Source organism: Apodemus sylvaticus, chromosome 12 (assembly GCF_947179515.1).
Source record: "Apodemus sylvaticus chromosome 12, mApoSyl1.1, whole genome shotgun sequence".
Lineage (NCBI taxonomy): Eukaryota > Metazoa > Chordata > Mammalia > Rodentia > Muridae > Apodemus > Apodemus sylvaticus.
Window position 1 is genome coordinate 47,460,852 of NC_067483.1, and position 25,279 is coordinate 47,486,130.

At 32.5% G+C, this 25,279-nt stretch overlaps 1 protein-coding gene across 1 annotated transcript in view; it reads left to right on the forward strand.

Annotated features, from left to right (window-relative positions):
• Positions 1-25,279, forward strand: part of LOC127697044 (potassium channel subfamily T member 2) — a 145,034-nt gene that overhangs the window by 27,359 nt on the left and 92,396 nt on the right. Inside the window, exon 6 of the mRNA XM_052199920.1 lies at positions 3,708-3,816. Coding sequence (XP_052055880.1) covers positions 3,708-3,816 — 109 coding nt within the window. The remainder of the gene's footprint in view (positions 1-3,707; positions 3,817-25,279) is intronic.

Here is a 25,279-nt window from a genome sequence, read left to right on the forward strand (position 1 = left end):
AGAGAAAATGTAGAAAGGGAAAAAGAAGGAAATTTAAACAAGCAAAAGTGGATGTACTGGGAAGGGGAGTTGACACATTTAGTAAAAGTGCTTGCTCTGCAAGTGATGAAGCCCTGACTTTGATTCCCATATCCCACTTAAAAGCCAGCTGTGGTGATACACACATCAAACCCAGTATTCCTAAGGCATATATGAAGCCAGATTCCATGGACTTCAGTATTGGTTTAAAAGCAGTTTGAAGGAGGGCGGTCTCTTCCGTTCTAGGCATGTCCCTCATCTTTATCCATCACCCCCCATCCAGGATACCCTGAGTTCATTATAGTCCACAGGCTTCCACCCTTTCAGAATGTCATGCACTTGGGATCCTGCATTTTACAGCCTTTGCTCATTGGTCCCAATTTTCTCTCTCATGAATATTATTTGAAAGTCTTCATATTTTCTGACTTGATCCATCCTTTTGTTTTCACTGTGAAATATTCACTTGCTTAAATGTAGCACATTTTATTTTATTTATTCATTTAAGGAAATTAGCTAATTATTCTGGTTGATTATTTTTGTTGATTTTTTATTATAAAGTTCCTTTAAGCACTTATGTATTGACTTTGGGTGGAAATATGCTTACTTTGTCTAAATATTAAACACCTTGATCTTGCACCAAAGATACATTCTACCATTTTCATATCCTCTGATTTTTGTTTCTCTTTTCAATTTTTTTATCACATACTTGATTTTCATAGAGATGCTTGATTTCAGATAATATTGCCTGTGAGATGTGTCTTTAGAATGTTTAGTGATTTCTGTAAATGAATAAAATCTAAATCCTTACATTTTCACAGTTAATTTTTTGTCAATATTGTATCAGTTGCTAAAAGGAGGCTTCACTCATTCTTTTGTTGATGTTCTTTTTGCCACACTTGTAAGTTTTGATAGTATTCGCATAGATTAGAAACTCCACAGGACAGTCCATACACTTTCCTTTATGGATATAGATCCATTTTAAGGAATTTATGGGGAAATGTTCTGTGCTCTTATTTAGTGCATAGGCCATAGCCATTTGTGATATCATCATTTTGATTGCCAAAACTCTGTCCTCCCTCTGGTCTTATTTCTAGGCATCATAAAGACTTTTCCACAAGCTCCCTTTTGTAGTTTAATGCTGGTTGCTATACTTGTTCTTACTATTTTGTTGTTCTTAAAATTCCTTTCCTTCACTGTCCTCTTTAAAGAATTGTTCATTAAATATGATCCTTGCTTCACAGTGATTTGTGCTTTTACTTCTTTCTGCACACTAAAGCTTTTCCCATTTATTCTAGTTGTTTGACCCGTGATGAGTTTCTTTGCCATGAGAATGTTCAAAACTTCCTGATCTCAAGAAGACACCATCATTCCTAATTCTGAGCCATTTATAATTGTTGTTTTTCAACTCCTTCTCTGGCTTCCTCTATTTTGTTTCTTCTTTGGAATACAATTATTTATATCCATTTACAGCTGTATACCCATATCCTTCATATGTATACAGCTATGATCTTTTACATTGTTTTGTCAGTGTCTATACAGCCTTTCATTTTTCTTCCTCAGAATGGGGGAAAGATAAGCATTCTTGTGTAGCAGATATTACATTTTATTTTCATAGAAAATTAACTTCGTGTAACTGGAGTCCAACTTGTTTACCCTTGCTGCTAGAAGCAACTTCAACATTATTTTAAAATTTGTTTATTCTGCCTCTTTCAGATGGTCCATTTGTCAGCCAACTACTTTTGAATTTATGTATAGACTTCATGAATTATCAATTCATTTCTCTTCTGTCTTTCAATGCACTGCAGTGTCACCAATGGTCTAGGTACCTTCTTAAGTCTTTCTGGTAGGTTTATTAAAGAATTATGTCAGCTGATGCTATAGAGATAGCCAACCAGAGATGGCCTCAGGACAGAACATCACACCAAGGGACACTATGGAATGCTGCTGATTGTTTCTTCCAAGTTTTAAATCCTCTCCAAAGTTCATCTCCTTCCATTCATTTTTACAAAAATTTTTACAAAAAAATACATTCATGCTCACTTTATATATCTTAAACTATGTTTTGTGTTTTTATCAACATGAAGGATAACTCTTGAGGAATTTGCTCTTCTGCAGTGGTAGATCCTTTTAACACCTCATATTCCTTCTTCTACTTAATGCAACGTATACACATTACTCAGATGATGGTGGCAAACCAATTATTAATTCCATATTATTAATTCCATTGCTAAGAATGCTAATGTTGTTTATGTTTTAAATTTTATTTTTTTCTTTTCTTTTCTTTCTTTCTTTCTTTTTTTTTTTTTTTTTTTTTGAGACAGGGTTTCTTTGTATAGCCCTGGCTGTCCTGGAACTCACTCTGTAGACCAGGTTGGTCATGAACTAGAAAATCCACCTGCCTCTCCCTCACAAGTGTTGGGATTACAGGCATGTACCACCACCGCCCAGCTAAATTTTATTATTTCTATTACTGAGATGTTTCAAAGAATATACAATATAGTTTGTGTTTGTTCCGAATTTACTGTCAGCTAATAAAAGATCTTTGAATGTACTATGAGGTTCCTTTACAGCAACGCTTTGTGAGGGAAACTTGTGTATTTTATAGAAGGTAGCTCTGACTTATTCAAGTCCAATTAGATATTGAGGTACAAACGGGTTAAAGATTCTATAATAGTTCATAGACTATCACTTCTAAATAACATTAAACAAATTAATTTAAAAATACAGTTTAGTATTTTTGTTCATTTCTTTTAAAAACTTGGATTTCTAATGAAAGAAATAACAAAAATCATACACTCTAATCTATTTATAATGTTGCAACATCAAATTTAAATTCATATTACATAGCAGATATTCATTTGAGAGATATTAGTAATATCCTTTGTGTTCTCATGATGTTAATATGTCTTCATGAAGATACCTATGCACATTCATACCTATTGTTTATCAAGTTTCATGTAACTTGACATCACTGTCTTCTTCAAACTGATACAACAGAGCAAAATAAAATGTGTGGTTGATAAGAAATAGATTAAGGAAGTCAGGACATGGTGCAGGCAGATCTAGTTTCTGACAAAATATGGCCTCTTGGTTCTTAGCCATTTTGGTCTTGCTAAAGAACAAGATGGTGTGGGAGTCCTCCAGACTGTATTCAGTTTGTTATGCGCGTGTATGTGGCCAGGGACTTCTGACATCCCTTCTTCTATCTCTGAAGTATCTTGACTAGTCTTTTGCCACCATTCTCAGGTGATGATTTCTATAAAGGATCTAATTCCAAATTCAACCAGTGACATGCCTAAGAGTTAGAACATTAAAAATTGATAAAGGAATAGCTAGATAAAACTAAGCATAATCAGAGTTATAAAAGAAAAATTACATTATTACTCATAATGACAATCCTCACAGAACAAAAATAGGGATTCCTAATATTAATAAATTTAAAACATTAGGGGAAAAACAACTATGAGGACCGCTCTCATGCAGAGAACATATTAGATTATTCATATAATAGTAATATAGAAGACATTTTCTCAAAAAAAATCAAAATCAAAAGAGAGATGACCAGAATTGTTTTTAATGTTCAAACCTTAACTGTAAATGTGATCATTTGATAAGTGAATTGCCTTATTATTATTTTAATTTATAGTGTTAAATTTAATTTCAGGGTATTTTGGATTTTATCATTTCAGGATCATCAAACAATTTTGAGAGCATGGGCTGTGAAAGATTTTGCCCCAAATTGTCCTCTGTATGTTCAGATATTAAAACCAGAAAACAAATTCCACATCAAGTTTGCAGGTAAGTTTTGGTCTTCATTGACAGCCTGCAAATTACTCTAATAATTTTCAGGAGTTTTTTGTTTATTTTTTGTTTAGTTTTACATTTTTGAAGTTATTATCACTTCACTTATTCATGATTCTGTGGAACAGTTAGAATTCTCTTTTAAGCATCTATTAAAAATAAAAAATTCTAATATGCAGGAATTTAATATTCAAAATGAATCTTTACTTTTGACATATAAATTGCTGATTTTAGCATCTGAATTTGCCATGTATTTTTGTAAGATTATTTGAATTTTCAAATGATGCTGTGATTAAATTTTGAAATGTTCTGTCTTTAAGTTTGTACATAGTCAGTTTTCTCCCACACATATTGTTTAAAGCATTCATACCTTAACTTACAGTATATTGCAGTGCAGTATAGTTAATTTGGGTTATAGACCTTAACATAATTCAAGAGAGAGAATCTTCTGTTTTATGTTCTTTGAGACACTTATTTTTAAAATAAAACATTACAAGTATCAGAGAGAACATCCTTTGCATCACTAGAAAATTGAACAACAAAATTATAATTATTTTCCTAAACACTTTTGTGGGAGAAAGGAAGAGCTTTGTACCTGATCAGTGACTGATAGACTTTTCTCCCAACTAGAACAGACATTGTGTTTTAATTCATCTCAACAATGGAAGTTTAAAAGATTATTAAAATATAAGTTCTTTGAGCAATATTCCACAAGTTATTTGGTCCATGTATCTTTAAATGCTAATTAGTTGGTTTATTGTACCAAAATAAACATTATAAATGAATTTGAAGTAATACAGTAATGAGGTTGGTGATAGAGTTTTTATGTCCTTATCACAAGTGATGTCTGGTTTTAACAAAATGTTTATAGGACAGTGTAAAACACTGACACTTTGCCCCATTTGAAAATATTTTTGCACTTTGGAATATTTTTCTTTAAAAGGTACTCACTGCAGGGGTTCTGACTGTGGTCTGAGGTGCAGGTGCCAGGATGCAAAATGCTGACAAAGATGTGGGAGTGATTCTATTGTACATGCTTTTGGGGGTGAAATGGCAAAGTATATGGGAAGTGCCTCATGAAGTGTTTTTCCAAAGCCTGCTTTAAGCAAATATTTGTGTTTTAAATTGCTATTTATAAATGTCGAAGAGCATATTTGGGCAGCATTAATGGCATGAGCAGGAGTGAAAAGTGTTAGAGGAAAATACTACATCTGAATGTCAACATTTAAGGTTTTAAAAGGGCAGTTATGCAAAGTATTACTCTGAATCATGCTTTCTGTTCCTCCTGAAAAAACTGCCTGTGTTCAACTGGATATGGCCAGAGCCAGTGATTAGAATATATTTGGCAAACTTTTGGCTGCCCATTTGATCTTAATTGATTGGACTTAATCTTAAGTCAACTGCTGCATCTGGAATGGAAAATCAGCCCATCATTTTAATGTGAGATTACTCACTCAGAGAAGACATCCACTCTTCTTCCCTTCCTTTATCCAGCCAAGAATAATATTCTTCCCATAGATTGATCATCTGCTGAAATAGTGTGTTTATAAGAAAGGTGTTACAGAAACTATTGTTTTTTTTTCTTTCAAATATTTCATTTGACATTATTTTAGTAAAGTTTCCAAAATGGGTACATTATTTAAAAACTCTCTCCCAGTAGTTCATCTCAATATTTCTTATTTTGACACATGTTGAAATTTTGCTTAATAGTGCTTTAAGTTCTTTTATAGCTGAGATTACAACATATCAGATGGGAGTCTTTTTATAGTATAAAAGATGAAAGCATTGTAGTTTCATTAAAATGTCATAAAGATGTTAAGGATGATGTATGAAGCTCTCAGATCAATATAATTCATTTTACATCTCAGCAAGCATTTGAGAAGTAACAGACTTTTCATAATAAAAGGCAGTGGATAAAGCTGTCAGATTGTTTAATAGATCATTAAAATGATGGTCCCTAAGGAGCTAAAGTCTATCATGTGTGTCTCATTGGAATGTGGTCTTGCAGCCTCTGAGCTGCATCTGAAGAAGCTCTGTTTAGCCTCTTCAAAGAAAGAATAGCAAAAGGAAAAGTAAGACTCATCCATCACAGTGCCTGCCTATGTTGAACCCTCTTATGCTCCAACTCAAGTCATGTTGATATGTAGAATTTTGATGAATAAAGCATACAATGAATTATTAAGTATTGAAATCTATATACAGCTATAGAAAACTACCAGCAATCGCAAAAAAATAATTGCTAAACATCACATTTCCTTGATGGTTCTTATTGTGTTCTTACATTGCTTAAGTACAACTTTGACTTTCATGGATATCCAAACAAATACATTTTTATTTTTAGCCTTTTCAATGGCATCCTCAAATAACCCTAAATTGAAGAAGAATCTTCCAACGATTATACCTTATGCATTTTAAAATTAAAACATATTAATAAAAGTGGCTGTGGTGAAAGATTTAAATTTCTGCTTACAACTGCATAAATATTACACACTGAAAATGCTACAGCAAGTTATCTCTCATGGAGATTTATGTATGTTTCTTCCTTCAAATAAATGACAGCACGCATCCAATAAATGGATGTAAGTGTTTGAAAATACTGAAGTAATTAAAATAATACCATCTGCTTTGATTATATCCCAAAATGAAAGACTACAAATGCATTTTATGAGTAATAGAAAAGATAGGTTCTTATTCATATCACCATGAAATGAAGAAAAATTTGTAAACCTAAAAAGAGGCAGAAAGAATAAAATGTTCAGTAAAATAATAGTTTTATATTCTGTATATAAATTACAAAAAATAAACCAAAAGAAAGTGTAATTCACAGGTAATATAATTATTGTTTTTGAAGATAAGTTTCCAAAAAGACATAGGTGACTTATTCAGAAACAAGCTACACTTTCAGTAGTTTGTGCTCTTAATGAAGAATTTATCCAATAAAGCACAAAATATGTAAATGTTGACTGGATACCATGCAATGTTTTCATATTTTCAGCTGTATAACCTCATAGTTCAATTCCTCTAAAATTGTTTCATAATTAACAAAGACAATAATAAAGAAAAGACACTCCAAATCTGAGTCATTAATATTTTAAAATACACAAGAAAATCAGCTACTTATAAGTGGAATGTATAAGAGTAGCTGCTGTCAATTATAGCTCAGTACCTTCTTCTCATACTAACCAATTTTATTACATTAACTTCTAGAAAAATATACTAAATTAAATATGTTATATGAATATATACTATCATATCTGAGAGAATATATTATCAACTCACAGATTTAAAAGACAGAAAAGGATTAGGAAAGGTATGAAAAAGTAACTCAGCTTAAATAAGTTATCTTCAGAATATTGTAGAGAAAAAAATTAATGATCACATTGTCAGTAGGACTTGAAAATTAGGAAAAAACAGAGATGTCCACTAAGGAAGGTTTTCTCTTTGGATTCCATGAGGATTTCTGTAGATCTGGAAAAATAAAGGCATCAAGTTCAAGAAGACAAGGATTAAAATATCATTGTCTAATAAAACATCAGGTCATCTATCTATCTATAGGGATAATTCTAAAACAAATTTCCTTCATATGATGGGTGTGTGTGTGTGTGTGTGTGTGTGTGTGTGTGTGTATGTATGTGTATGTATGTGTGTGTAAGAGACGGAGAGAGAGAGAGAGAGAGGAGAGAGAGAGAGAGAGAGAGAGATTTTAATATCTCATTAATGTGTACAATTTCTACTTTTACCATTCTCTGTCAGTAACCATTATAAGTGTGGGTGCTGTATCTAAAACTGCTTAGTCATTATTGCCTATTAACTTGCTAACAGACATTTCAAAATGTAGATTTTCAAAAACCATTATTATGTCTTTATCTAAATCCCATTTATCAGCCCTTCTCACCTGCATCTGCAGAGGTTATACAAAAGAACACACTATGTTTTCCATCTATTCCATCTAGAGGATCCTTAGATCCGCTGACTTCTTATTTATGGCTTCTGGTTTTCATGATGGTACCAAAACATCCGCCTTTGTTGTTTCCTGCATATTGGGAAGCTTTTCCTCTGCTGCCATCCGTCTTCCTGCATGTACCCAACACTAATCACTACTGTGTACAGATTTTCACATCTCCAGTGTCACATTGAGTTTGCCAGTTTCTTTGTTCTATGGAAGAAACACTACCTTTATTTTGTAGTCAATTTTTGAATATTTTTCTTATTTTGGATTATTTTGTCAGCTTTGATAGACTAAAATTCATCTGGTGATGTAGATAGGGCTATATGTCAAACCGATTTTCATTAAGAAAGATTTTCAACTCAATATTTTTTGTGTTGTAAAAATTGGTACTGGGGCTTATGACACAGATTACTAAATAATTCTATAAGTAAGAGTGAGGGAGAATGTGAATATGTGATATCATATGTTCTCTACTTACCTTACTTGTGAGCAATAATTAAAGCTTCTTAAGTGTCAGTATTTGATATAAAATCATACAGGGCAAATTTTGCCTTCATATTTTTGAGTAACTCATAAATAAATTCTTCTCCATTGATAAATGCAAAAAACATCATGATCATTCAGTACAGATACAAACATGAAGCTACAACTCAACATTTAAGCAAACTGAAATGAAACTCATAATTGCCTCTCCTGTTTGCATTCCAAACTAGTTTAAAAGCCTAGAAACACATGCACACAGACCAGTAAAACACACACACACACACACACACACACACACACATACACACACACAAGCTGCACATGCTAGAAGAGGAACATGAGAGATTTTTATTTCCTGCTAGAAAGAAGAAGCCCTTGCATAAACTCAAATTACCTTTACAGCTTTACTGCCTTCTCGCACTCATTAATTTCATCTCCAAGAAGTTTTCTGTCTCTTTTGCTGACAAAGTTGCCTGCCATTTAATTATGACACCGATAAATGTGGTAGGGTAATGGAATAGGGATGACCTGACAGGTAAACTTATGTTAACCTTGTAATCCCATTCCTTAAGTCAAATGTTATTTATCTTTTCTTTCTCATATGATTTCCTTTCAACTGTTGTGTCTTCAGAAAGGTTTCTACTTCTTTAAACCACAAAAGAGCAGACAACAATGTTAAATTGGCAGATGGTACTTGCAAGTCAGAGTAATGCTTACAATAACAATTACTGAAATTATGAATCTCTCTAAATTTTACTTTCCATGTATTATGATGTTTTATATATAACATAACCTTACAGTGGTTAATGAATGAAAAATCACACCCATATTTCAATGTGTTTACTGAATGAAATACTTTCTACTTCACAATTATATCAAGTCTTGAGTATGAATCATCTCCAAGAGGCGTAGGAGTTAGTTCTGCAGTAATTACAATGCATAATTACAATACAATTTAGATGTGAGTAACCCTAAATATACATTTAACAGTATTGTTGGCAATATTATAAACTATGAATTTTCTTAGGGAGCATGACTACAATTATAAAGACATAATTGTAAAAGATACATACATTCAACTCATGTCTTTGAGAAATAGTTTACTTAAAAAAAATGAAGATTGTATTTCATCTTTGACAGTATGTTCATTTATTTCTTTTTTGTGAAACATTAGACTTTTCAGTGCCTCACATTGGCCTACCCAAAAAATAGTGTGGAATATTCCAAAGCAATATAAATATTGGAAATTATCTTAGCTGTTTCTAAATAGCATATGGTTATGCAGGCTTGACTTTCTCCAAATGGTAAAGTGTGATATTTTCAAGCAGAGTGATTTCTTCATTTCCCATATCACACCCACATAGACATCATCTTATGCTTTGCTTCTGAAACCTGCTAAAGAAGACATATTATGTACTTTCAAAATATAGAACCTCTGAACTTCAAAGTCCTTGATGGTTCTAAATGGAACCCAAACTATTGAATAAAAGACCGTGTTCTGTACCATTTAGAGAACCGTTAACGAATTGGAAAATTCAATTTACACTTTAAAAGCTATTAATTAATTAAAGTTTTTATTCAGTCAATTTATATTCAGTCGTTGTCTACATTTTATTCATTTGTTTAATCTTACTATTCATAAATACACATACATAGATGCATGTGTCTATCCATACCCCAAAACAGATGCATGTACCTCATGTTCACATACATATATGCACAGATACATACCTAACAGAAACACATGTACAGATATATAAACACATACAAGGTGTGCATTCACAAACACTCATAAACACATATACACATGTATAATAATTACACACATACAGACAAGCACAGCAGATTTGTACTTTAGTAAATTTTTCAGAGAAGCAAACTGTTCTATTTTATAGAAGTACACTGACAATTTTAACCCCTGAACAGTTTAATAAAAATGCTATTAATCTAGTTCAAATTCAGGCTTTGAGTAATCTCAACAACTTCCTTAAATCCATAGTTAAAAATTTTGTGTTTTCTGAACTTTTCTTGCCATTAATTTTTATTAAATGCTTTAAATTAAAATACTGTTTAAATTTAGACATGCTATAGTCTCATGTATATTCTCAGGGTTCTACAGATTTCCATACATTTAATATCTTATATAACCATGATCCTTTTTATTTCAATAATTAAATTATGATGCTATAAATTATTTTATGTAAAATATGTTTGTGAATATCATTCTTGCTAGGTAATTATTTGAAATCACATTTTCTCTTCTCTTTAGTGTCATTTGCAAGCTTGATATGTGCTTCTATAAAGTAGCAATCCCTTTAATTTATTTGCTTTAGCACCTGAACAAATTGATCTTCCACAATATGCATATCAGGTAGTGTTATTGTAGGTCACTTATAATTTAATTGACTCAATGCACTTTCATGCTCTTTTATGACCATTTCAAACGTCTGTACAATTTTCAAACACTCAGCCTCATAATTCTAATTAAAGTAAAATATTCTGTTGTCTTTGAATAATTACAGGTATTTTCTGTCAGAGACTGAACCACCATTTTCAGTCTTTGACTTGGTTCTTTTAGATGCATGCTTTGAGAAAAACAGTTATGCATCTTTGTGTCCTGTATATTTATTTGTACAAAATATGTCTGTGAATCCTTCTAAGAACAGTCAGTTGTTGTATGCACTCCTGATAAAATGTACATGGTGTGCTTTCTATTTCAGAAGAAACTATCTTCATTTTCTATGTATCATACTCTTTAAATAATCAGTGAAGTAAGATACAAGGAAAACACTTCAACTTACTCTGTATTTTTACCTAGGTTTTAACCCTAAAATCTCCATTGTCTTTCTTTGACAGCATGTCTCTCCATCTCCATGGTTAGTTTCTCTGGTTAGTTTACGATGGTGTCAATTTTAATGCCAGGAGAATTCTTTTGAAGCAAACATGAAGCAAACAGGAGATGACATATTGTGAGGTGCTTACCTTCTGTACTATTTATTTTCTTAATCATCTGTTTAGACACTTCAAACTGTGAATGATGGATTAGCACTCACTAAGGAATAGAAATTTTCTGAATGACATGAGAAGATAAAAGTCTGAGGAAAAAGACATTCAGTTCAAACTTGATAAAAGCGTAACTGGAGGAAATATGATATTCAGTGGAAAGGATAAAAAAAAAGATTCTCCTAGGAGCGATTATTTAGGAAGCTATTATGACTGTTCAGGTGAAAGATGCTGAGAAATTGAATTGAGGTGGTGATAATAGAAAACAAGAGTGAGAACAGATTCGTAAAACATTTCATTTATTTCTTCATCGATTGTGAGAACCCAAAACAGTAAGGAAGCTTTGTGCTCCCTTCACAACTCTCACTTTTTTTTTAATATATCCTCACAATTGATGAGGTTTCTAACAGATCCCTTTGCTACTTGATTCATAGCTGCTTTGGTGTCTGCACATTAGATTCTGAGTCTCTGACAAGCTTCATCTCTTCATGGCTGATGTAGTGCCTGACTACCAGCCTTCTTATTTCTCTGCTATATGGAAAATATGAAAAGCACAAGAAATCTCAAAGATCTAATAGGGATATTTATTGTTAATAGTATATAATTCAATACTATATTATACAAAACACCTCAAAATATATTAAGTAGTTTTTCAGATATATCAGATCAAATAAGCTTCATGTCGGAATATATATGTAAGAATTTTTAAAGAATAAATGACAAAGTAAACAAAAAATAAAAAAGTCTCCTCTGAATTTTTGAATATTAGTTCTTTTAGTCCATAAGGTGAAATATCTAAAGCCTCTGTTAAAAAAAATAAAAAAGCAAAAAACACAAACAAATAAAAACAAACACAAAACAAGACAAAACAAACAAAAAACAGACAAACATGAAAAGGCAGAATGATCCCAGAAGCTTAAGGACAGGGAGGACTTTGTACCCAGAACCTTGTTGGAAGGAAGCACAGTCATTTGGTTAGAGATATGTCCAGTAAGGTTGAAGCATTCAGGTAGTGATGCTCCTTGGAAACTGATTGATATTACCTTTTCCCTGATCATGAAATACTACTTTCATGACATCTTAAAATGATATGAATTCATTTTCTCTAAATGGCTTAGTTTCTCATAATTGATTATCATTGATAACTGACCAAGACTGAGCAGTCAACTATGAAAACATCTGAGAGAAACCTTGATTTCCTACATGAACATTTGTTAACAGATAGTGGTTGCCTGTAGATTTAGAACTAGAGATTCTTCTAGAATTAGCCATTTGTTTCCAACCTTGTGCTCTATTCTAACGATGATAGTTTGTTTCTTCAAGGCCACAGGGTTACATCATTTGTAGCTTCAGCCCTTTAACAGTAGGGGCTGCCAGCACCTCTTTAAGGTTAAATCTTTTCATTCAACTAAAAGATAAATAATTTACATTTGTTCTTTTGAGTTTATGCCTACAATACAACCATCAACTGCATTCAGGCTATTTTATAATATAAGCATATAAAGAGGCCAGAATCTTTAAAGTCATTTAGACTTTTTTGCCTTACAGTGCAGTACTATTGCAGAGATTAACAAAGTAAATAAACAGATATATAGAAGACAGGCCTTGAATTTATTTAATGGATTTTACCAAAATCATTGATTTCATTTTCAAGGAATGAAAATAAATTGTAAATAATTTATGATGTAATATTTAAATAAAATAGTAATAAAACTGTCAAAAAGCAGGAACTTCCAACTATGCAATTAAAGTAGATGTCACCCTGTCTACACACCACCCACATTTACACACACACACACACACACACACACACACACACACACACGAAACTTGAAGATTTTTCTTTATACGAACCAATGTGAAATATTATTCCACAAATTAAAGAATTTCTAGAATTCAATAAAGACACAACATACCCAAGCTTGTGGGACAAAATGAAAACTGTGTGCAGAGGAAAGTTCATTGCACTAAGCACTTTTATACACAAATTGGAGAGTTTTTATACTAACAATTTAATAGTACCCCTGAAGCTTTGGGGGGAAAAAGAAATACACACAAAAGGAGTAGACAGAAGGAAATAATCAAACTCAGGTTGTTGAAATCAATCCATTAGAAAGAGAAAAAAGCGTTATTGAAGTTTATATCTTGCTGAAGAGATATAGAACAAATATACACTTGTATAATTACTTTAAGAAAATAATGCAAGCAAGAAGCAATGGTTCAGATCAGCAAATCATATACAAATAAGGACATTATATATAAATTATGGCGATAAGTTAATGGGCTTTTAAGTTAAAAAAAAAACCACAGTTGTTGGTCAGTCATGGAATTAATAGGAAACTGAGTTTTAAAAAATGCATGTAATCAGAAATGCTAATGTGTGCCTTCAAAGAGAATTTTAGGAAGGGTGGTTGGGAAAGAAAACAGAGATAATATGAAAAAGAAAGCAGTAATCTAAGTTGAAAGGTTTTGTCATTCTGTTATTGATAAAAGCTATTTGACCAAAGAGTACTGTCAGGGTGTCTTACTGAAAGCAAGTTGGAAAGTGCTTGGGTGGTAGTGCAAAGTGGGTGAGTGCTTTCTTACTGAACATTCAGCAATCCAGAGCAGGAGGCAGTTAGCTATGCCATTGCTCACTAGATTCCTTAAGGAATCACGCACACAGCACAGCAAACTCTTGAGGACATCCATTATATTCTTGTACATGAATATAAAAAAAAGACAGGCTATAGGAAATATAGTATCTGGTGTAAGTTAGTATTGATTAACTGTGAACATTTGCCAAAATCACATCAGACATAAAATGCTACAGAAGAAACAATATATAGAATTACTTAAATGAGGAACAAGGTAACAGTTTTATTAATAATAATTTATGTCATTTTTATTAGAAGTGTTGCTAGAAGATGGGTTGTTGATAATGAGTGCCCTTAATCTAATCATAGATTTTAGTATTTTTAATTAGCTTTCAAGATGATTAAAGGTTTGTGACATAATACAATGATAGAATCGGTAAATTTAAATAGGAAACATTTTATCACCTAGAAGTAGTTATGTGCGTTATACAAATGTATTAGAATATGTTGATTTTAAATCCCATATCATTATTAGTAGATGTACATTTTAAGTAATGAATCCTAGTTGATAACCTAATATACGCATGTTAGTGTCGCCAGATTCTCATTTAAATTCCCAAGCTGTTCAGTGAAATAAATAATAAGCAGTGAACCCAATAAATCTGCCAATAGCACCTTCCTCCTTGAAAATTCCAAGTATGATTCAAATTAGAAATGGAAAATAAGGAAATCTATGTATCTGTAGCTATTTGAAAAATATCACCAAGGATAGTAGAATCTATGTATCATCTATCTAGTATCATCTTTTCTATGTATCTTCTATGTATCTATGTATCTATCTACGCTTCTAGATATGTCTCTCTATATCTATGTATCTATCATACATCCATCTATGTATCTATGTATCTATCTCTGTATCTATCTATCTCTGTATATATCTCTTTATCTCTATCTATGTATCTATCTATCTATTATCTATCATCTCTATATTTTACAAAGTGTTCATCTGTCTACATCATTTATATCATCTATATTATCTGTATCAATCTATATATGTTTTCATTTTGCTGAGAGGTAAAATTTTACAGAAATTCTATTTTATTATGAATGATATGTTTGTATAGATTTTAGTATACAATTTCATTTGATTGTCCCCCAAATTAAGAATTTACACTTACATAAATTTTATTTTTTATATTGTTTGCCTCTTGTCTTAATCAAGAATAATGTAAGGAATATAACTGCAACCATGTAATCACTGTAGTGACATTTTTTATTCAATTCAATAGATACATATATTATATATTGCTGATATTCTAAAGCTGGTATTCCTGCTTGATTTCCCAATTCATTTTGAAATATTGAAAGGCAATGCATTCATTATGTCTTGCTTCATAATCACACCCAACATTTCTGCTACAAATATCAAGAAGTATTTATTATCTCAGGTAGAGGTATTTAATGGTTTTGGTTTTTGGAAGGGATAATAAGGGCAATGTGTTGCAGGAATGAAATCAGTTGAGCCTGCTGTTGTTTCTAAATTTGACTCGTAGCAGTAAGCAATGCTGTCACTGTTGTTCCCGCATACTGTTGAGAGTTTAGCGTGGCTAAAGTAGGAGGCCCCCAAATCTTACTTTGTGGACGTTTTTAGGGTTTCCTTAGCATCCTTAGAATATGACAGCTGATTTTTCCTAGAGAAGTTGATACAGAAGATAATGAAGCAGAAGCCACCATGTTTAATACCTAGCCTTGAATAGCACATTCTTCCCGCAGTATCTTTTTGAATACACATACTTCATTGTTCCATAAAAGAAGAAGTGAAAACAAAGACTAACGATACATTCTGGCCGTCATCGAAGCTGAAGCCGATGGGCATTTTCTATACATTTTATAATATATACATATAAAATCTGAGGAAAATAACAAAGAAATGGCAAAGGAATCTGAAAGAAAAAAGAAAACCATTGATGCTACATATCGAATGGTGGAACCAGAATTTGAATCCTTGTATTTCATTTATAGACTATGTGACTGAAAACATGATTCAGTTGTGCGGTACTTTTCCTTATATGCACATGGCTGGAAGCTCCTACAAGGAGGGAGAAAGAGAGGAAGAAGAAATGACTGAGTGATTATACTTTATTTTAATATTCAACTCTGGTGACTAGAAATTTGCATATTAAGTTTCTTTTGTATCCAGTGCTATATGTATGCAGATATAAAGTATGCTCTCATTTCTTTATTTTTTTTAGAAATTATTTTAATGCATTACCTGGATTTTTCATATTTTGAAATTATTAACATACCAACATACTGCAAATGTACAAGCTCATATGACTTTATATATTGCTTTTTGGTTTCTCTTTTTCCGTTTGTGTGGGCAGGTTCATACTCACTTGCTTAGTTATAGAGACAATACTATATAGCCCAAACTAGTCTTGAACTCACAGTAACCATTCTGCCTTAGCCTCTTAATTGGTAGAGTGAGCCATCTTTCCAGGTTTTGATTTTCCAATTTGAAAGATGTATCTGAATAACGATTGTGATGATTTTGACATTGTGTTTATCCTTTATTGACCAATTTAACACTGCATACTAATTTCACATACATCTTCTGTAGATTGATCAGATAACAGAGTCTGTCAAAGTGCTTTTTCAAAACTTTCTTCATGGAAACATTGCAACAAAAATTAAAAGTGTCACCAATGGTCATAAAATTTGTTCATAATGAGTGAAATGAATGCCAAACTGAATTTGTTTCTTTGGATCTGTTATTGTGATTATTACATTGAAGGTTTATTAATAGTTAACTTAAGGAGTATTAGGAAAGTATAATCAGGAGAATATAAGATATCAGCAAGAGAAAAACATCATTTCACTATTCTACCAAATTACATGTTTTTTTTTCCTTTAAAAGTTTATTTTAAACGCATAAGCCTCCTTGGGAAATATAAAGTACAGTATTTTTGTATAATATAGTTAAATATCATTCTGTGATATCGTTTATCTTTCATCCATCATGGTCTTTTTATCCATCGCTGTCTGTGCTTCTATACATTTTTCTGTAATTAAAAAAATTTAGCAGTTATGAGCAGGAAGGAAGAAGTTATTCTAAAGAATTTTAGAAAGATATCTAGTGAACAAAAATCCTAAATGCAGCTTCCCTGTCTGCAAAATACAGAGCAGTGGCGCCCCCAAGTTTACAGGACATGGTCTATGGCTCTGAAAATTCTGGATATGGGCTTTGTCTACATAATACAGTGGTTCTCAAACTTCCTAATGATATCACCATTTAATACCCTTCCTCATGTTGTGTTGACCCCATCCACAAAGTAACAGTAGTTGCTTCTTCCTAAGTGCAATTATGCTACTGCTACAAATTTTAATGTAAATATTTGCAGTTTGTAAAAGTCTTAGGTGAATATTGTGAAAGGGTCATTCAACTCCAAGGGGGTTGTAATCCACAGCTTGAAAACCACTGACCTAATGGATTAAACAGGCCACAGTATCTTCTCTACATAATGAAAATGTACTCATTTCTGGATCTTCAATTCTATTCCATTAGTCCACTTGTCTGTCACTGTGCCAATACCATGCAGTTTTTAACAAAATTGCTCAGCAATATTGCTTGAAGTCAGGAATACTGATTCCCCCAGAATTTCTTTTGTTGTTGAGAATAGTTTTAGCTATCCTGGGTTTCTTGTTATTCCAGATGAATTTGAGAATTGCTTTTTCTAACTCTGTGAAGAACTGAGTTGGGATTTTGATGGGGATTGCATTGAATCTGTAGATCGCTTTTAGCAAGATGGCCATTTTAACTATATTAATCCTGCCAATCCACGAGCATGGCAGATTTTTCCATTTTCTGAGGTCTTCTTCGATTTCCTTCTTCAGAGACCTGAAGTTCTTGTCATATAGATCTTTCACTTGTTTGGTTAGAGTTACACCAAGATACTTTATATTGTTTGTGGCTATTTTGCAGGGTGTCGTTTCCCTAACTTCTTTCTCAGCCTGCTTATCCTTTGAGTATAGGAAGGCAACTGATTTGCTTGAGTTGATTTTATAACCAGCCACTTTGCTGAAGTTGTTTATCAGCTGTAGGTGTTCTCTGGTAGAGGTTTTCGAGTCACTTAAGTAGACTATCATGTCATCTGCAAGAGATTTCACCTTACACCAGTCAGAATGGCTAAGGTCAAAAACTCAGGAGACAGCAGGTGTTGGCGAGGATGTGGAGAAAGAGGAACACGCCTCCACTGCTGGTGGGGCTGTAAGATAGTACAACCACTGTGGAAATCAGTCTGGAGGTTCCTCAGAAAACTGGACATGAGACTTCCAGAGGACCCTGCTATACCTCTCATGGGCATATACCCAAAGGATTCCCCGGCATGCAGTAAAGACACATGCTCCATTATGTTCATAGCAGCCTTATTTATAATAGCCAGAAGCTGGAAAGAACCCAGATGCCCCCTCAAAGGAGGAATGGATACAGAAAGTGTGGTATATTTACACAATGGAATACTACTCAGCAATTAGAAACAATGAATTCACAAAATTTTTAGGCAAATGGTTTGAGCTGGAAAATATCATCCTAAGTGAGGAAACCCAATCACAAAAGGATACACATGGAACGCAATATCTGATAAGTGGATATTAATTAGCCCAGAAGCTCTGAATACCCAAGGCACAAATTGCATAACAAATGACTCCCGTGAAGAAGTATGGAGAGGGTCCTGATCCTGGAAAGGATTGATCTAGCGTGGGAAGGGAATATAAGGACAGAGAAAAAGGAGGGAGATGATTGGAGAAGGGATGGAGAGAAGAAGGTTTATGGGACATATGGGGAGGGGGGATCCGGGAAAGGGGAAATCATTTGGAATATAAACAAAGAATATAGAAAATAAAAATATTTTAAAAAAAGAAAATGTACAAGCTCAGATCAGAGCATATTTCCACCTATAATCTATTTTCTTAAACATAAATATATATACTTATACTTTTATTTATGCATGCATAAGCACAATCTTTATTAATTTGTTATTTTATTTATTTACATTTCAAATATTGTCCCCTTCTCTGTTTCTCCTCCACAGAGCCCCTATTCCATCCCTTCCCCTGCCTCTATGAAGGTGCTCTTCTATCCATCCACCCACTACAGCTCACCACCTTAGCATGCCCCTACGCAGGGCTTGGGGGGGGGGCGGGATCAAGCTTTCACAGTACCAAGGGCCTGGCCTCCCATTGATGCCAGATAGGCATATGTAGTTGAAACCCCTGGTCCTTCCATGTACTCTTTGGTTGGTAGTTTAGTACCTAGGAAGTCTGGGGATTTCTGTTAGTTAATAGTGTTGCTCTTCCTAGGGTGTTGCAATCCCCTTCAGCTTTTCCTAATTCTTCCTTTGGGGTCCCAGTACTCAGTCAGATGGTTGACTGTGGACATCCTCATCTGTATTGGTCAGGTGCTGTCAGAGCTTCTCAGGGGACAGCTATACCAGTTTCCTGTCAACTGTGGCATAAGTGTAATCTTGTCTGAGACTGAGCATATTTTCCTAAAGACTAATTTGCTTTAATGATTGAAAATTATGACTCCAAATGCAACCTTGCAGTCTATAACAGAACATTTGTTCTGAACTGCATATGTTGGTAGGGACTGGAAACTTCAAAAGGAAACAACAAATATTTTTCATAGCAAAGTGCTTAAATGCATAAGGAAGAATATATCATCAGTACAGATATTCTGTCCCCTTATATTTTGCCTGATTTAAATACCCTCAAAGTTTAGAGTCTGTTTCTTTATTCTTTCATCATCATGCTAATATATCATTTTATATTAGTATTTCATTTTTCTTTCTATATAGCATATGTTTAAAAATAAGCAAACACGTACTCAAACAGATTCTATATAATTAGATTTCCCTTTTGTCCTTATTTGTGATGTACTGAAACAAACAAACAAACAAACAAGCAGTAAAATCACACTGGATGAGATTCAAGTTACCAGACATTTCAAGAAGGTCCTTGACAGCAATTATTTTCTTCATCAAATCAGTTTCTTCCTACTCTTGAGGTTACCACTTCAAATTTTCACTCTCTTTAATTTCTATGAAATCATACCATGAGATGTCTTAACTATGTTTTCAAAGTACTCATTTATTTTTCTCTGTTCTTTACTGTGCTTTCATTTGTATTTGATTATAATTAAAGGAGTTCTGCTCATAAATGGTTAGGAGACCATTGCTTCCTAACTTGCCTACAGTTGTGAAGGATTTCTCTTGAATTCATCTTCAAACTTCATTCCTAATTGTTGTTCATAAACAAATCAATATCTCTTACCTCTCTATTTTGACTTCTGAGGAAATTACCTGCATAGACTTTCTTCTACTTTCTACTATTTTATACATAATTATCCTTTGTGTTGTGGTTTAAACACATGTCCTTAATGATGCTTTTTTAAAAACTTCATCAGAACAGGCAAAAACTTCCATTACATCTTCTTTGAGTACCTGCAAATACTTACTTTTAAACATTTACCTCATATTTATTTGTATGTTATAACAGCATCCTTGAACTCTTTTAAAATATCTTTAAATGTGACACTTAAACATATTCAAGGTGGGTGTTTTAGAAATCTAATAGTCATTTATCTATCATGACAGTTTTATAGCAGATGGTGCTATTTGTCCAGTATATAGGAAGTATAACCAGTCCTATGCTTTAGGTGAAAGAAGAACTTTAAAGTTTCTAGTATCATATATATATATATATATATATATATATATATATATATATATATAGGCATATATATACCATAAAGGGCATATACCCTCTGGTATTATTATAATATTAAATTTCAAGAACTTAAGGAAATTCTTCAGTTAAACCAAAAGGATTACATTTCTGAGGACAGTGATTTTGAAAAACATTAACATTAGATGTTAATCATTAGAAGTTATAATTTATTGTAACTAATATTTGATGACTATAATCCATTATAACTAAAATTTCAATGTAGAATATAGAATGTTTGACTTATTTCAATATTTATTTAGTGTGATGAAGACAAAGTTATAACATTAAAATAATTACAGCAATTATAAAAATGTAAACATACCTTTTAAACTAAGTACTAATGAATTAATTGCCACATTTGTTTTGCTAAATGTTGAGAATCTAAAACTGAGGACCCATTTGTATTTAATAAATATATTTATATCTTATGAGATTAAATGATGTAAAGGTTTACTTAAGTCTGTGTTTAGCTATTCATCATTTGAATGTAGGATATTTCTATAAGTGACTAAATCTATGATGTGTGAATACACACAGTAATTCTTATTGATTAATTAAATAGGAATGAAAAAAAGTCACACAATTGTTGGATACTATGTGTTTTTATCAAAATGATAGTAGGTTTCCTAGTTCTTAATCTACTCACAGGTAGACAGAATCTAATGAGCAAAACAATATATGAGAAATTTTACAATTCAGTTATTGTTTGTAAGAAGCTTTTACTCATTAAAATAAAAAAGAATAGCATTGTTTTTGTCTTGACTCTGTTTATGGTTTTGTTTAGTATGTCTTCCCTGAAATGTGTTTGATTTCTGAAATCAAAACCCAGGACTGGGTTGGTTTTGTTCTTGTTTCTGATTACCGATTTCCAATGAACTGTTGCCTAGCAACCACATGGGGAAAGAATGTACTTTTAAATCATACAAGAGCACAGAAAATAATACCATCCACCTTACATAAATGTACTTGTCATAATTGGAAATAGCCAGTACTGGGTCAATGGGACATCTTTAGCCTATAACTCAAAAAAAAAAATGTAACCCATTTCTGGTGCAGGAAGTATTACTTGATGGCATAAAATGACTAGTTGAGGAATTGCCTCATGATTATATAGTGTCTACATTTAAATTACTTTCATGTATGTGTTAGGAAGCTACCATAAACCTTTAGAAACTACAGTAGGAAGCACTAGTAGGTGTTAGTAGGACTTTTCAAAGGCACTTTAGTGTTCTTTGTTCTTCCTAGTATTCCTTCCTTTACCCATCTGCCTCTCCAACTAATCCTGTTCCAGTTTCCATTTTGCCTCCTTAAAACACTGTATTATATTTATGCTTCCTTGGATGATTTCCTTCATCATTCTTAGCTACCCACCCTTTGTAGTTATTTGGATTGTTATATACATTTCTAAACCTTAACAGCTAACCCCCACATATAAAAGAAAACATGCAACATTTGTTTTTTAGGGTCTGACTTACCTTACTCAGAACGAGTGTTTTTAACTCTCCATTTACCTGAAGTTTTGATAAGTTATTTTTCTTAACAGTTGGGTAATATTCCATTTCTTTAAATTACCACATTTGATTATCTACACACCAGTTGATAGATGTAGGCTGTTTCTAATTTCTGTATCTTGTGAATAGAGTAGTCATGAAGATGGATTAATAAGAAACTTTTCTTTGATATAGCTTACTACTTTTCTTTAATTATGATGTAACTTGATATCCATGGGCTTCTTAGCTTCATGAGGTCCTATGCATTCGTTGTAGATTCTCTGCGTTCTTCGTGACTTGTCTTACAATCCTTTCATGTGCCAATGAATTAAAATCTATTTCCTTCTCTTCTGTTAAATTCAGGGTACTCAGTTTTATGCTGAGGCCATAACTATATTTGGAGTTGGATTTTATGCAGAATTATAGCTATGCTTCTACTTTCATTCTCCATTTTAACTATCATCATTTGTAGGAGATGTATCTTTGCTTCAGCATATATGTTTTGTTTCTTTTTCAAAAATCCATAGCTGTGTAAGTTATGTCTGGGACTTCTATTCAATTTCACTGATAAATGTGTCTGTTTATATATATGTATACTCTTCTGTTATTTTATTATTATACCTGTGTAATACAACTTGAAATTTAGAATGATGTTATCTCCAATAGTTCACCTATTTTTCAAGATTAGTATAACTATCTTGTTTTTATCTGTTTCCATATGAAATTAAACATTTTTAGACATTTTCTGTAAAGAACTGTTAGAATAATGAAGGAGTTTCATTAAATATATAGTCTGCTTTTTTTATATAGCCCTTTATATAATATTAATTCTACTGTTTTGCTGACATAGGTATTCCTCCTCAAATCATTCTCCAAAGTAGAACATGAAGTAATATTTCATATTTCTTCTTTTGAAGCCACTGATACTTTGCTAGCAAAACCAAACAATGGTACAATGAAAATGCATATAGACCAATATCCTTTATGTACATATATTCCAAAATAATTCTCAATAACATACTTTCAAAATCAATGCAAGCCAATCAAATGTTTATCAACCACACTTACATTGCTTTCAACCCAGAGATGCAGGAATAGTTTAAAATACATAAATCTATTAATGTAATCTCTCTCATAAACAGACTTAAGAAGAAAAACTACATGATTACTTCATTTGATGAAAAAAGGCCTATGAAAAACTCTAAAAATCTTTTTGTGATAAAATTGCCTGAGATAGCAAAGATACACAGGACATATTTCAACATAATAGAAGCAATTTCCAGCAGTTCCATAATCACTATCATTTTAAATGATAAAAAATGAGAAAAACTGATAGCACTTCAACTCAAATCTGGAAGACAAGGATTTCTCCTCTAAACCCATTCAATATAGTTCTTGATGTATCAACCAGGAGAAGGAGGCAATTGACTGAAATGCAAAAAGGAAGGGAAGAAAAATATAAAATAGAAATGAAGATGCCAACTATTCCTATTTGTAGACTATTTGGTTTTATATATAAGTACCCCCAAAATCCTTCAGGTTGCTTCTAAGGTTTATAAAGACATTCAGTAAAGTACAGGAGACAAAATTAACACTCAAACTAAGTATGCTTTCTATGCACAAATGACACTTCCTAGTCTCAAAAGGTCTGAGTAATAAATCAGGAAAACAATGTCTTTATAAGAGTAAAATATATTCAACTAATTCTAACTAAATATTGTAAAGACTTGTTCAGTGTAAACATTTATATATCAAAGAAGTTGAATAAGATGCCAGTTTCCAGACAGATAGCTCATGTTCATGAAGCAGAAATTATAGAATTTAAATAATTCTATAAATAGGACATATTCCACTGTACTTTTTAACATTCCAATTATGTTCATAGCAGCCTTATTTATAATAGCCAGAAGCTAGAAAGAACCCAGATGTCCCTCAAAGGAGGAATGGATACAGAAAATGTGGTATATTTACACAATGGAATACTACTCAGCAATTAGAAACAATGAATTCACAAAATTTTTAGGCAAATGGTTTGATCTGAAAAATATCATCCTAAGTGAGGTAACCCAATCACAAAAGAATACACATGGAATGCAATCTCTCATAAGTGGATATTAATTAGCCCAGAAGCTCTGAATACCCAAGGCACAAATTGCATAACAAATGACTCCCATGAAGAAGTATGGAGAGGGTCCTGATCCTGGAAAGGATTGATCTAGCATTGGAGGGGAATATAAGGACAGAGAAAAAGGAGGGAGGTGATTGGAGAATGGATGGAGAGAAGAAGGTTAATGGGACATATGGGGAGGGGGGATCCGGGAAAGTGGAACTCATTTGGAATGTAAACAAAGAATATAGAAATTAAAATTTTTAAAAAAATTCAGCTCATCATATTGGTTCAAAATGACTTATATTTGTCAAAAAATAACAAAACAAATAATTCATTAATAACTTCTTAAATTATATTTTTCTAAAAATTTATGTCCAGCATTTGCGATAATCATTGTTCACTGTCTGATGCTCGTTCCTCCTGTGTTGGTGAGCTTTTCATCACTATAACAAATATCAGAGAACATCACTTGAGTCCAACATATAAGATTATGTATATATGCATTTATGTATGATAACTCTCTATGGTCCATACATTTTACATGATGGTTTTCAGAAAATATGTTGAATTAATTTTTTGTTTTATTAGATATGTTGAATTTTTAATTTTTTCAGATTATCATATGATTACAGTGTTTCTCCCTTCCCTTTGTTTTTAAATACATCCCATATACCCTTCTTCAACTTCTTTAAGATTCGTGGCTTCCTTCTTTCACTAACTGCTATTGCACACATATAATATTATTTATTCATATATTTTTAGAGTTGAGCATTTGACTCTGGATAACAAATAAGTGTGTTCTTCCCTGGAAAAGACCATCTCTTCTATTTACAGCTTTTTGAAATTGCCTATAGTTCTTTATGTAGGACTGAAGTCTCCTGGAATTTTCCCCATCTTTGGCATGTCCATTGGTTTTTGTCCTTATTTAGCTCCCATTTGGACAATCATGTTGGTGATATTTTATGGGTGTAATTACTTATGACATTACTAGTGGACACAATCTCACATCATACTCCCTATTCCTCTGGTTTTTACACTCTTTCTGCCTCCTTCTCCACAATGT